General features: G+C 38.6%; 1 protein-coding gene across 1 annotated transcript; it reads left to right on the top strand.

Annotated features, from left to right (window-relative positions):
* The first annotated feature begins 912 nt into the window (after positions 1-912).
* On the top strand, positions 913-2,654 carry irx3b (iroquois homeobox 3b). The gene is made up of 2 exons (XM_060909668.1): positions 913-1,122; positions 1,761-2,654. The coding sequence occupies exons 1-2, from the start codon at positions 913-915 to the stop codon at positions 2,652-2,654; spliced, it is 1,104 nt and encodes a 367-aa protein (XP_060765651.1).
* The last annotated feature ends 13,057 nt before the right edge of the window (positions 2,655-15,711 follow it).

Below are 15,711 nucleotides of genomic sequence, written 5' to 3'. Positions count from 1 at the left end.
CTGATCTATTGTGTGTTATTTACATACAAAATACCTGCTGTAAAACGGGACATCACACAAAACACTTTACATTCTGTTAAACAGGAGCAGCTATTTGATTCAAAAATTTCATCTAGCTATATGGCCAGGATATGATTTCTGTGATAAATATTATTTATGAACGAGTGGATGTTAAAATTACTATTTTGTCCTTCGTGAAATAGAAAACAAGGTCGAAATCCACTACCTTTAAGATAAAGGTAGATAAAGATGTTTTGCCAGTTCTTGCCTTATATTATTATTATTATTATTATTATTATTATTATTATTATTATTATTATTAGTTGTTGTTGTTGTTGTTGTTAAACTCGTAAATATTGCTTTCAAAAAATCTACATCTGTAATGCACATGATTTATTATGATCATCCCAAGTTAACTGTTTTTTCCCTCCTTCTCTATGAGCAATAAGTGTTTCTTATATTTATAATCACTGTATTTATTTCAAAGCAGCGCTTTTTCATCAAAAGGCCGCACTGTAGTGAAATTGTGTTTATCTGATTCGTTTGTGGGTTAAATATATTTTGATATGATTATGAGATAACAGGATATTGCCTAATAGTCTTGGCGACTGACTGTTTGAGAGAGAGAGAGAGAGAGAGAGAGAGAGAGAGAGAGAGAGAGAGAGAGAGAGAGTGGTGTGTTTAAGAAATGGGAGGGGCTACCGAGAGACTAGAAATGTCAATCACACCAAGGGCTCGGAGCAATCAGAGGCAATCTGGGAGGACCTGACCTCAGTCCACCCGGATCAATAAGCGAGTGAGAGAGGGGCGCTCATCGGCTGAGCACTTTTCATTGCGCGTCTTCACGTGGATCAGCGGTGTCAGAGGGGACAGTGCGCTTGTGTTCAGGTGCTGGACCTCGACTGTAGCACCATGGCTCTCCCGCAGCTCGGCTATAAGTATGTGAGAGCGCTGTATCCCACTGATCGGGCCGGGATGCTGGCGGGCCGTGTGGGTGCTGAGCTCAGCTCCACCAGCAGCATCGCCAACTCCCTCTCCATGTACGGATCTCCGTTCAGCGCCAGCCACACATACAGCGCCTTCCTGCCCTACTCCAGCGACGTGTCCGTGCTCAACCACCTGGTGAGTTATTTCAACGCTTCTTCATGCATTTTACGAGTAATGCTGAGTACTGGCTAACCTTGAATGCTTTATTTAAAAAAAAAAAAAAAGAAGAAGAAAAATCTCCTTCTGCTTCAGCTTTCCGACAAACGTCAAATTTTTATAACTGAAATAAGATTGATCCAGAAAGTGCATGGTAAAAAAGAGAAAAGGGTTTTTTTCTCTATTATTATTATTATTATTATTATTATTATTATTATTATTATTATAGAAATATACAGAGTAAACATGCATAACACGTGCACTGTATACAAACCTCCTTAGTGTTCAATTCCATTCAACAATAAGTTAACACCTGCAGTCTATATAAGCCATAATATAATAGGTTTATTAACAGCAACAACCTGTGTGTTAATGTAAATCAATTCAACACCCTGCACTTTAAAAATCAGCGTTCCACTTTAGGGTTATTTTAAGAACATTTACAAAAGGGTTCCTGGAAGTACCGAAATCCCCTGAGAACCGATTTTATTTATTTATTTATTTATTTTAATTAGTTGTTCATTCAAACCTAAGGATTTTGCTGTGTAAGAAATATGAGGATGTGGTCTGTTTTCCATGCGCGTCTCACGTGTTTGTGTACTTGTGTGTTTGTCCAGGCCAGTCCCTTCGAGCTGAAAGAGAGTCCCGGGATGCAGCACCCAGGGTTTCCTCCTGCGCACCCAGCTTTCTTCCCTTATAGCCAGTACCAGTATGGAGACGCGTCTCGACCCAAAAACGCCACCCGCGAGAGCACAAGTACTCTGAAGGCCTGGCTCAGTGAGCATAGGAAGAACCCATATCCCACCAAGGGTGAGAAGATCATGCTGGCCATCATCACCAAAATGACCCTCACCCAAGTGTCCACCTGGTTCGCCAACGCGCGCAGGAGACTGAAGAAGGAGAACAAGATGACCTGGGTACCAAAGACACAACCTGACGAGGAGGGGAATGTTTACCCGAGTGATAACGAGGCTGAGGAGGAGGAGGAGGACAAGCGGGACGAGGATGACGACGAGGAGATCGACCTGGAGAACATCGACACGGAGAACATCGAAATCAAGGAGGACTCGGAGTGTCGGGACGAGCTCAGATCGGATTCAAAAATCACGGAAACCGACAGGAGTGACTCTGAGGGGTTCGAGGACACGCAGGGACAGGAGAAAAGTTTTGTAAAAAGCAGCGGGGTGAGAGACAGAGACAGCTGCGCGGAGGGACAGAGGGACGAGGACAGGAAAAGCCCCACAGCAGAGTCCTTGAGGAATCTAATCCCACCACAAAAGCCCAAAATTTGGTCTTTGGCCGAAACAGCAACGACGCCAGATCATCCGAAAAAGTCTGCAGTAATGAGCAGGACTGCTGTGCAGAGCTCTGCGGGGAACATGCACAACTGGACCAAAATGGCCATTTCAGCTCAGCAGCTCGCATTAACACACCATTACTTTGGACTTAAACAGCCGAGCAACAACGTTATGATTAACAAGCAGGCAGACGCCAGGACTCACGCCTTATGAGCCCCTTCATTATAGACTCTAATGGACAGTGAAATAAATATTTTTCGTCGTGTTTTTTTTTTTCTATTTTACATTCTCCGCATGGATAAATGCAATACTTCGTTTCCGCGTCATAAAACAGTGATTTCTGTTGGAGAAAATAAGAGAAAGTGTCTATTGATTTTTTACATAAATGAGGCTTTGAATTTGTAACATAGCTATGGATGTCGCCTAGCACTTCGCTTCATATGAGAGTATAATAGAGTAAATGTTTATATTGCTAACTTATCCACCTTTCCGCTGTGTTTCTTTATCAGAGCCATGTGATCACCTTTTCTGCCATCAGTCTACTATATGACAATGCTTAAGGAACAAAAACACTGCAGCTATTTAGTTACAACATAATCTGGAGGAAGAAATCATGTTTCTTTCAGTTACTGATATGAAAAAGAAAGAATGGTGCCTTTAAAAAAATACATTCATGATTCATATCCTGATTTAAGACTGATCACAATCGAATATTCTCAAACGAAATAGTTTAATAAATCTTTTTCTTTTTAAATTAGTGTTGCTGAACCACATACAACATTTTCCACTTCAATGATCTAAATGATTACACCAAGGAAGTATTTTAGTTTGAAATTAATTTTACAAATATAGCTACTGTGGTTATTTCTGAATGCATTTATTTCTCCATGATACAAAAATTTTATGTATTTGTTTTACATTTAAATTAGTGTTAAAAAAGTACAACACCGCATCCATTACAGAATTATTATTATTATTATTATTATTATTATTATTATTATTATTATTATTATTATTATTATTATTATTATTATTATTTCCCCACGCATATTAATGAAAATCCTATTCTGTAAATCAAACATTAAACTCGGTTCTTTTGTAACTGGTGTACACTGCAAAATTAATTTGCTTATGTTAATTGTTTTGTAAATGCAAAATGCAAAAACTTTACCTACTTAAAATGTTGTACAAAACTATTTTTTAAAAGATATTAAAAAGAAAGCACAATTTAACCAAACAAACGCCGCTGCACATGTTGTTATGTTGGTGATTTAATGGCAGTCAATAAATAAATAAATATTATTTATTAAATTATATTAGTAGACTCTAACCTGCAGTAACAAAGTAGCTGTTCAGGTGTGTAACTCATATTACCATTTTCTAGATGTTTCTAGATATGCATAGAAAAGGAGAAAAAAATCTTTTCTGTTCAGTAAGGGCCTGCAAGGTGGGTTTTTTAGATGAAAGTTGAAAAATGAGACTGGGAAAAACAATTTAACACTTTATACTTTCAAACATTAGCATTAACCCCCACCACACACACACACACACATACACACACAGATGTTCAAACCCATATAATCCACTACTGTGTCAAAAATAATGGATATATGATGCTTTACTAGTTTGACACATTATTTATAGTAATAAATACTGAACTGTAGTGCAATGTTATTAATTAAAAAGCAATTTTGGACAACTTTACACAGTTAAACTGCACTGACCTTAAAATTTTTAATAGTTTCATAGATAAAATTCAATAAAATGAAGTTAATGAAGCCTTTATAAAACGCTAAAGGCAATAAAGCGTTTATATCTGAAAAGCGCTTCTCCTCGGATAAAGAGGAAGCTGTTTGTGGGAACAGGTGGGGTATTTTACGTTCGAGCTCCCTCTACAGGAAGCCCACAGAGCTCGTTTGATTTCCATGCATTATGGAAGGAGTACGTTCAATTTAAGTAAATGTTCTGGTTAGAAGAAAGAAAATAACTTTTTTGCTCAGAACCATTAAACTTAATTTGCCTTGTCTTATCTAAGAAAATGATACTGTCACATCTTACACCACATATTAGCATATCCGACAACATATAACCCTCAAATATTAATAAACAAATTGTCTTCTTATTGAATAAATAAAGTTTTCTTATTAGAAACATGCTAAACGACATAAAAGATGTCAAACATTGAAGCCATTGTGCATTCAGAGCTTTTGGTTGGGTGAGAAAAGCAGAGGACAAAAAGGCAGTGGACGTGTCACTCGGGTGGACAGGCTCTATAGAGAGGGAGGAGGCCCAGATTTCATGGCCGTTTATGAGTGAACTTTCTGAGGGGACTGCATTCAGTGGAACACAATGGGGAATCGTCTGGATGCAGGAACAGGAGGGCAGACGGGGGCCTGCACCATTCACCCATCACCAGGCTGAAAATTCCTCTCTCTACTCCCACAACCCTTTTCAGGAAAAGTTACAGGACAATTATGGTAATAGTTCCGCTTTGTCAAGGGTAAAGGCGAAGGCCCGAGAGGCCAGGGAGTTCTTATTCCACTTGACATTTACACTGGCCTGTTGTACGTGTACTCACAATTTGGCTGATGCAAGGTGCCGGCTCATGAAGAACACAGCTATTACAGATGCGACTGGAGGAGGGCTTAAGGACATTTCCTGGTAGCATACTGAAATAGCGGTTGATACTGAACTATGCTCATGTTGAGCGTTCAAAGTAAATAAATGCTAGCCTGACAATTAGTCACTTAACTAGGGGGAGATGGGAAACTCTTATTGTTTGCTAGGCTGCACATTATTCATTATAAAGGCCCAGAATTTAGACACAGTGTGTGAACTAATAAGACACAGTTTCTTCGTCACTTGAGAAAATGTGCTGGCAGTCATGTAACATAGCGGTGCCAGTTTCAGCATGGTGGCTGCTGGCCAAGCTGTGAGCTGAAGTCAATGAGTAACACAGTATGGATCTTCATTTCAGCTTCACAGCTGTCCCTGTTCTTCTTTGTTCTGGCCTATATTTCATGCGCCATGTTATTTATATTTGGGGCTTTTATGTATGAAAAATCACCTTGTCTTTGACTTAAAATATGTGGACAGACACTGATAAGTGATATCTTTCCCTACAATGTGTGGCACATCTATGAGCATTGCTGTCACAGAGTTTTTAACTGCAGACTATAAAAATTATATTTTGATTCATCTCAGACAAAAGCATGAAAACCCCATCTAAAGCAAGACCGTGAACAAATATCCCAGACATCCCTGCACATTTCCCTACAATATTCACACTGCTCACTTTGGAAACTCCCATGACCTTGAGAAATGTGTGAGACCTTAGATCACCATACAATTAAACAATCAAACACTGAAAATAGGACTCTCTCATCGGGCTGCGCCCCATATGACCATGAGAAATCGCATGGCTAATATAATTTTACAGGTGGATACACAGGAAGATTGGGATGTAATTACCTGTATTAAAATGTCAACCTCTAAGTATTCCCAAGAGCCCTCCTCACTCCATGTTCAGGATGGACTCGGTATACATCACATGTCGGGAAAAAGACACAGTTGGTGGATTATGAAATTTGGTCAATATTGTACATGGGTGAATAGATTTTCTTAAATAGAGATAAATGGAGGTCAAATCCTCATCCAGTGTAATTAAACGGCTTGAAATTGTTTCCATCATTCATGTATATAGTAAACGCAACTTTGTTGTAGCCACAGCAAGTTTAGAAGAGAATGACCAGTGATTGCAACCTAGTTTTTTTTCTTTCCAGTTTGCACTGCAGAAATTATATCTTCACAAGTTAGAATATCTTGAATATAATTGAAACGATCTAGCATTTCCTATCAGAAGAATACAAGACACCAACTCTGAGATTATTAAAACTAGTTCTAGACTGTAACCGACTTATTCCAAGATGTCTTGTCAAGTAAAATTATCTGTCCATGCAGCAAGATCATTTCACTAGTCTTAAGGAATTTTCTCCTCAAATTAAGTTTTCAGGGTTTTTTTCCCCCCAGTTTGTCCCAGAAGGGCTCCCTTTCAGAAATTATTCTTACTAGAACCCATTTAGAATGCTGTGATCCAAAGAACACTAGATAAACATTTTTAAGAGTTGGATTTCTGTAAAAAATATATTACAAAATTCTTAACATTTGGTCAATGTTATTTTTTATTTCTTATTTATCTTTATATTTTCTACTTAAGCATCCATGGGATTAAGCAGACTAAAGATTTTTTTTTTCTGTCCAAGGAACTTGGGCATTTCATAATAAAGTCCTTGAATCTTTCTACTGTCTGAAAGTATTATTTCAGCCTTAATGCCTTGCTGGTTCTTTAAAGTTATTCTTTGACAAGACTGCAATCCGAAGGGACAAGCTCTACCTGGAGCTGTTTTTCTTTTAAGTGTGTACCATTTCTTTCTCACTCTCTTTCTCTTCTTGACACCCTGTCACAGCAAGCTCTCAAACACATGTGTGCACGACCACTGCAGCTGTCCAACACCCTTCACACTTTCCCACTAAAATAGCACCAGACTAACCAGGCCACTAGATCATCCACGTCCCAGTATGTGACTCGTCTTCTGGGTAGAGGATGAGGTGTGGCCTACTTGCTGGAGGAGCATGCCTAGCCCTCGTGTTGGCTCTGACACACACACTCTAATGAAAAACCAACACAGAAACACAAGGTACTCACGAGGACAGCTGTAACACAGACATGTATTACTTTGTTTTTAGCTTGTAAGGGTGGCAAAGGTAAGGTTTAGTCACATGTGGCTGGAAACATACTGAATAAGATATTTAAACATAACAGGATAGATACACAGTACTGTGAAAAAGCCTTAGACCCCTATTTTTTTCCATACGAACTTTGTTATAGACTTCTATTTTATGACTTGTACATTATCGAGTCAGTACAAAAACATTTTCAAGTTCCAAACATTTGATTTCCAGCACAAAATTAAATGTTACAGAAAAAAGGGCTTGTATCTGAGCAGCATATTACATAAGAGACTACTTTTCAGATTAAAAAAAGAAAACATAATGAAGGCTGCTGGGTTTTGCTGAAAAATTAAGAAGCGAGTGTGACAGTCAAAGTGTCCAGAAGAACTGTGGCTGGTTCTGTAAGATGCTCAGTAAAACCTAAATTTTTCTCATTTCCTTATAAAACTGCACTCATTGTACCTGAGACTACTATTTTTTTTTTTTAAAGCAAAGGGTGGTGGCATGGTGGTGTAGTGGTTAGCGCTGTCGCCTCACAGCAAGAAGGTCCAGGTTCGAGCCCCGTGGCCGGCGAGGGCCTTTCTGTGCGGAGTTTGCATGTTCTCCCCGTGTCCGCGTGGGTTTCCTCCAGGTGCTCCGGTTTCCCCCACAGTCCAAAGACATGCAGGTTAGGTTAACTGGTGGCTCTAAATTAACCGTAGGTGTGAATGTGAGAGTGAATGGTTGTCTGTGTCTATGTGTCAGCCCTGTGATGACCTGGTGACTTGTCCAGGGTGTGCCCTGCCTTTCGCCTGTAGTCGGCTGGGATGGGCTCCAGCTTGCCTGCGACCCTGTGGAACAGGATAAAGCGGCTAGAGATAATGAGATGAGATGAGCAAAGGGCCGTCTCACACCAGACATTGACTTTGTTTCATTTATTATGGCTTACTGATGTTTATAGTATTTTTTTGTAATGTTGAAACATTTCATTTCATTACTTTTAAGCCATTTTTAGTCTACAGCATTTCTCTACACGTGCCTAAGACTTTTGTACAGTACTGTGTATCAGCCTTCAATCCCGGTCTATAGAGCTTTTTTTATAAAGAGATGTCCCGAACAGCTTGCAAGCACCGCAGTTCTGCACATCTACAGCAGATACAGTAAATCGTCTTTCTGTTTTCAGATCAATACTTTAATATACGTCTGTCGTTTATTTGACAGCAGAAGGGACAGAAAAAGAGTAGATGGTTTGTAAAACTTATTCACTTCATTCATAATTACAGGTACACATGTAAGACCAAGGGCAGTCTGAGACCAAGGGCAGCCTAACAAAAGGTTTGGACATGAATGAGAGCAAAAAAAGATAGCAACAAGAGGACAGGGGAAACCTCAAAAGGCTTTGAAAGTAGTATACAGCCCTTAGGCTAACCTTTCTCCTGCCATATACCTAAAAAAAAAATAATAAATAAAAAAAATCGTAGCCAGAGGACACTGTGGAATTCAGTTTAAATTAAATATGAGTTTGTTTCACCAAGTGAAAAAAAATAGTTCTTACATTCTGCCAAACATTAGTGAATCTAAACATTATTTATATTCACATAATTATGTCTTGATATTGTCCCTCATCTGTGAGACAGTTTGATGAGAAGGTTTAACGTAATTAGAATCACTGACTGAGTGAGAGGTAGGAATTTCTGTTTGGAGTCAGGATTTCAGTTTGGAGCGGTTTGCTGTTGAGTCTAGGTAGAGTGCAGGTGCTACGATGTCTCCATACCAATTTCTTCTTAAAGGTGGAACTTTCTTCAGAAGTGTTCTCTCGCTCCTTCCTCTCCCTGAAGCCTGGCAGGGATGCAGGAGCGTGAACATGAGTGATGGTCAGTTTCAAAAGAAAATACACAACTTTCAAAACATCTTATCAAATAGACATCTTGCTGAGTTTGAGAAAGAGAATATTTCATTAAAGGTCTTATTATATGAAAGGCCACACTGTTATGGCCCATGGTAACAAAGAATCTACCACTCTGCTGCGGCTGTGTCTGGCAAGAACTCGAGAACGGAGAAGTTACAGATGAACACAATGCGCTGTCCAGGTTTCTCAGTAGGATGTGTTTTATTTATTTGCTGAGCTCGTGGGTGGATGAGAGGCCGTATTTGTCAGGTGAATAAGAGGAGAGGTATTGAAGTGTATAAAATATTCACCAAAGCAGTAATGATTCCCCTGACAAAGCAAAGGGGCATTGAGAAGAGAAAACTGGAGGTGGAGAATAAGAAAGGTGGATACAAAAGCTCCTGGCCCTTTTTCCAAGAAAATGGCAGACAAAAGAGCAGAGATGCCAAATAGATTCCTTTCAGATGCCTCTTTCACGTCCTCCAGTGGCATCAGAGTACATCAGCGGTTATGAATCAGACTGTTTCAACACACTTGACAGACGGTAATAAATGTGCTAAAATTCTATTGTATAAAAGGCATCTCTGAGGGGGAATCAAAAGAACGTCACTGAGGCATGGGCATCTCTGGTCACATTCATATTTATGACCGTTATTACTAAAAAGTGCAAATGCATTTGGTTGTACTGCATTTGAAGAAGAAGGCCGAAATAAAAATCGAAGTGCTTTTTGCTCCTTCAACCATGCATCACATACAGGGACAGGGGAGGAAGGAAGTAGAGGATGACAGAAAGAAAAAAAAGAGACAGGAAGTAGAAACTTCGAAATTAAAAAGCAAACTTCAACTATTTATTTCTGCCATGCTAGTGAAACTGAAACTTTACCCTAACTTTAAATAACATTTGTCTGAACAACAGATGAAAAGGTATTAGCGGTCATTAGCAATGGTGTGATACCTGCAACAGCATGGTCAGGTGTGTTTTATTCCTCTAATACCACAGCAACACACAAACAATTGCAATTTTTCATTTATTAACATAACAATGTCATGCTTTTTAACCATTTATAGTTACATTTAATTTTACGCAGCATAAATGACACAAGTTGGTTCATGTTATTCCTTATAACAGCTATAAACAGTCATTTCCTCACCAATTTTTTTCTCTTTCTTAAAGTTAATAAAAACAAAACAAAGTAATAAAAGGCATAAAACAGATTCCTCTGTCCAGAAGATTTTCCAATAGTGGAAAACATAGTGACTGTTACAAAGCGCTGATGCTCAAGACTCCTTCCATAAATATTAAATATATATCACTGAACAGAAAACTTCACAATCTCAGTATTTTAGAAAAAGGTTTATCATGAGCCTAAGATTATATCAAGCGTATATAATCCACAGAGAATGGAATAAAACACCTTCTAGGGATTGATGCTTTACTATATAAAGGTTCTGTTCTGTACAGTAAATTAAGTAAACTTCAGCATAGCATGTAAACCATCACCATCTGATCCCATTAGCAGAAAAACAAAAATAATTTTACATTTAAAAGCCATACACCCACATGAACAAGAGCTAAAAGGAGCATAAAAGAAGGCACAATGAAGTCTAAACAAACTTTTGTAGAATAAAATATACTTACTTACTTACTTACTTATTTACTTACTTACTTACTTACTTAAGGTCCTCGTCAATCATTGACGATGGGGGACCCGTCCAGCCCTTTCATGTCTTCTGTGTCTTCTTGATTCTACTCTGCCCTTAAGTTTCTTTTCGCATAGTTGTCTCCCGGCAAGGAGATGGCCTCGCCAAGCATTGCGATCCTGGGCATGCTGGTACCAGGACTGGCTGTCAATCCCGAAGAGGTTAAGGTCTTCTTTGGCGCAGTCCTTCCATCTTTTTCGGGGTCTACCCCTAGAACGCTTTCCATGTTTGAGCTCACCTAAGAGTAGCTGTTTGGGGACTCTAGAGTCATCCATCCTGGACACATGGCTGAGCCAGCAAAGCCTGTTGCTGCATAGCATAGATTCGATCGAGATGGTGTTTGCACGTTGTAGAACCTCAACATTGGTCATGCGATGCCACCACTTGACATTTAAGATCTGCCTGAGGGATTTTTGGTGGAACACTTTGAGGCAGCGTATATGGTAGACTAAAGTTGGCCATGTTTCAGATCCATAAAGAAGCAATGGTAGGACTATATCATTGTATACAATCAGCTTGGTAGACAGAGAGATACCTGTTCTGTTGAAGCACCTAGATTGTAGGGCATTGAAAGCTGCTACACCATGGGATTAAAAAAGGTTTATTAGAAAAAGGTTTATATAAAAAAGGTTTACACAGTCTAGGCAAATGAAACTGAACAGGCTTAATGTTGAGCAATATAAGATTTATTCCTCAAAATTTGAATAAGAAATTCAAAGGTATGTGGATTCCATGAACAAGTTCACAAATTTTCGATATTCACGAATATTGAAATATAAACAGGATAAAAAAGGTTTATTTTCATCCCAACATAAAAGACGGCACAATGAAGTCTAAAACTTTTGTAGAATAAAATATACAGGGTGTTTAAAAAATTTGATATCATTTCACAATCTAATAACTTTGCCAATTCTCATTCAATTGACCTCAAATTTTAACAGCATGTGTGGAAACAGGTCAAAATTTTATGCTTAATGTTTTTTGTTTTTATCTTTTTAGGTATAGAAATGCCATTCACTGGAAAAGAAAAGGCGTTTTGTGTGTTAGAGTCGAACAAGACTGTGCAGCATGCATTTATGAGAGAATTCTCTAAAATGCACCAACTGAAATGCAGATTTAGACACGGCACAAAAAGTTCAAAGAGGAAGGCTGTCTGTGCAGGGCAAAAGGATCTGGATGATCACCAACATCGGAAGAGACGGTCGAGCGGGTTCGAGAATATCAAAAATTTGTGAATTCATTCATGGAATCCACATACCTTTGAATTTCTCGTTCTAATTTTGAGGAATAAATCTTATATTGCTCAACATTAAGCCTGTTCAGTTTCATTTGCCTAGACTATGTAGTTTCTGGGGGTGGCACGGTGGTGTAGTGGTTAGCACTGTCGCCTCACAGCAAGAAGGTCCAGGTTCGAGCCCCGTGGCCTTTCTGTGCAGAGTTTGCATGTTCTCTCCGTGTCCACGTGGGTTTCCTCCGGGTGCTCCGGTTTCCCCCACAGTCCAAAGACATGCAGGTTAGGTTAACTGGTGACTCTAAATTGACCGTAGGTGTGAATGTGAGTGTGAATGGTTGTCTGTGTCTATGTGTCAGCCCTGTGATGACCTGGCGACTTGTCCAGGGTGTACCCCGCCTTTCGCCCATAGTCAGCTGGGATAGGCTCCAGCTTGCCTGCGACCCTGTAGAAGGATAAAGCGGCTAGAGATGATGAGATGAGATGTAGTTTCTGGGATATTTACATCTCAAATAATATCAAATATTTTGAAACACCCTGTATAATATCTGAGGATATTTATAGCTGGAGAACTCTGGACATTTCTCAAACCAGAAGATTAAAGTGGTATGTTGTAACAAAACTATAAAGAACTCTAGAGCCTTGTGTAGCCAATAACTAACACACACACACACACACACACATCAAAACTGATGGACAACAACATTTGTCCATTTGTCAAATGTATAAGAATAAGTGTGCCCAGAGGCTGTTGGCTACATAAACAGTGCTTAATGAGCCCAGTCGTGAGGTCAACACCCACTAATGTGGCAGAAGTGGAGCTGATAAGTTGCACTTAGTGGAATAAAACTGGAGGGGCTGAAGTAATGGCTGAAGTTAAATCAAATCTCTTCAGTAGGAAAATTTCAAATCGATTTTCTGTTATTTGTGTAGCACTTATAACAGACACATCATCTCCCCTCCACCCCCATTCTGCACACCATCACACAATCATTTACAATTTCATTTTATGTTAGATATAAAGTTAGTGTATTATTTTACAGGTAATAGTGAGTTTCATTCCCCAACATGCACACACCGGCCCATCCAACAATAACAACATCAAATAGAAATAGTGAGAAGGGAAGAAATAATAACAATAATAATAATAATGTTTCTTTATCAAGGGTAGGGTGGCACGGTGGTATAGTGGTTAGCAATGTTGCCTCACAGCAAGAAGGTCCTGGGTTCGAGCCCAGTGGCCGACGGAGGGCCTTTCTGTGTGGAGTTTGCATGTTCTCCCCGTGTCTGTGTGGGTTTCCTCCAGGTGCTCCAGTTTCCCCCACAGTCCAAAGACATGCAGTTAGGTTAACGTGGAGTGGCCTTGTAGAACGGCTGCCCACTGCTCTGGGTGTGTGTGCATGTGTTCACTGCTTCAGATGGGTTAAATGCAGAGGATGAATCTCACTGTGCTTGAGTGTGCATGTGACAAATAAAGTCTTCTTCTTCTTCAAAGTTTAGCTCTTTTCCAACCCAGCTGCAACTACACAAGAGAAACAGACAAATTATTGTATATGTAGACTTATTCGATTATGTGGTGTAATGAATGAAATTTCCTAATACTGCAGCATTTGGATCTGGAATCCACATCTTTTCATCAAAATTGTGTACGGTCAAATCAGATCATAAAACAAGCATATGCATATTCCAGTGAAAGTTTACATATTCAACAATTTCATCTTGTGTATCTGTTTGGTCAAACTCGCATCTGGTCAGAGTGCATGTAAATGTGAGTGTAATGTTTTAACAACCTGAAAAATGGCTTGAATTGTAGTCAAATCAGCTAACTCTAAATCACTAACACCAGTCACTACATGAAGTGTAGTTGGAGTAAACTGAGTGATATAAACAATAACAGTAATATATTAATGATTGTAATTATATACAGTACTATGCAAAAGTCTTAGACACGTAAAGAAATGCTGGGAACCAAAAATGGCTTAAAAATAATGAAAATGTTTCAACGTTAAAAAAAAATACTATAAAGAGCAGTAAGCGATAATAAATGAAACAAAATCAATATTTGGTGCGAGACAACCCTTTGCTTTGAAAAAAAATAGTAGTCTCAGGTACGATGAGTGCAGTTTTATAAGGAAATGAGCTGTAGGTTTTACTGAGCATCTTACAGAACCAGCCGCAGTTCTTCTGGACACTTTGATTGTCACACTTGCTTCTTAACTTTGCAGCAAAACCCAGTAGCCTTCATTATGTTTTCTTTTTTAATCTGAAAAGTGCTCTCTTATGTAATATGCTGCTCAGATACAAACTTTTTTTTCTGTAACATTTAATTTTGTCCTGGAAAACGAACATTTGGACTCTAAAATGTTTTTGTACTGACTCGATAATGTACAAGTCGTAAAATAGAAATCTATAACAAAGTTTGTATGGAAAAAAATAAGGTGCCTAAGACTTTTGCACAGTACTGTATAAATACAGCAAGCTCATACTAAAATATAGGTAATGAGATTTAGAGTCAACATGTAATTTGTAAATGTGAATCAGCTCATAGATACAGTATGTTTGTGTATATGAGGCACTGTAGCGCTGCACTAGACTGAGGACTACTTGCCTGAAAGACACTTGGATATTTTCACACACAAATATTATTAATGTTACTCAATTTATTTTCAACACAAAGACAAATGTAATATGCTGTATGATGAGGCAGAATGAAACTCAGCGTGTTGTTTATTAAGGGATTTCCAAAACTCGTAAGCGTGGTTTGATTCTGGGGTTAATGCACATGCAGGCAGAAATGGATAAACCATCATACATCATACTGTGATTTTTCACTGCTGCAACACCTGCATAAATTAAAATGAGTTTAACGTAATTTAGATGTATATTAGTGCACAATGGAACGCATCCTATGCATATGACATGGAAATAAGGGATTTAAGAGTGTGACTTTTTTCCATGCCACTGAAGCCAATTCATTGGTTGTATATAACCGTTTCATGAATCAGACGCAGATTCATTCAGTGGCGAACCGTTACTATGACCTATTTTTTGAAGAGTTTAATTTCTGATCATCACAAATTATTTCAATCTGTTTTTCCAAACAAGAGACTGATTCCGAAACATCATCCAATGATTCATTATCCTTGATGTATTAGAAAGATAGGTCCACTCATACACACTTGGTGTATGCGGTATGAAGGAAAACACAATTTTTAAAAAAAGTCTGAGAAGAATTTCAAGAACGTTACAAAAGCATTGGTAAAGAAGCATCAGAGTCAATTAGCTTTTCATTGGGAGCTTTTTTATTTTAAAAGATTTCAGTTTGGTCCCATGAAACACCTGTTAACTAGAGATCTAGAGGGCAGTGAGGTCTTGAGGTCCTGTGAAGTGTTGAATGTGCCTAGTGTCTGTACTACTAACTGGGTTAAAAACTATGGAACAGAATATCATATTGGAATGTTTGTCTGTGCTAGTACTGAAAATGAGATGCCTGTTTTCAAAAAGATTGCCAGCATCATCATCAAGGATGATGAAACCTTTCTACTCACCACTAAGGTTAATACGATGTACACTACCGTTCAAAAGTTTGGGGTCACCCAGGCAATTTTGTGTTTTCCATGAAAAGTCACACTTTTATTCACCACCCTAAGTTGTAAAATGAATAGAAAATATAGTCAAGACATTTTTCTGGCCATTTTGAGCATTTAATCGACCCCACAAATGTGATGCTCCAGAAACTC

Source organism: Neoarius graeffei, chromosome 2, assembly GCF_027579695.1.
Source record: "Neoarius graeffei isolate fNeoGra1 chromosome 2, fNeoGra1.pri, whole genome shotgun sequence".
NCBI lineage: Eukaryota > Metazoa > Chordata > Actinopteri > Siluriformes > Ariidae > Neoarius > Neoarius graeffei.
The sequence above is the reverse complement of the archived record's forward strand: the minus strand, read 5'-3'. Positions and strand labels throughout refer to the sequence as shown.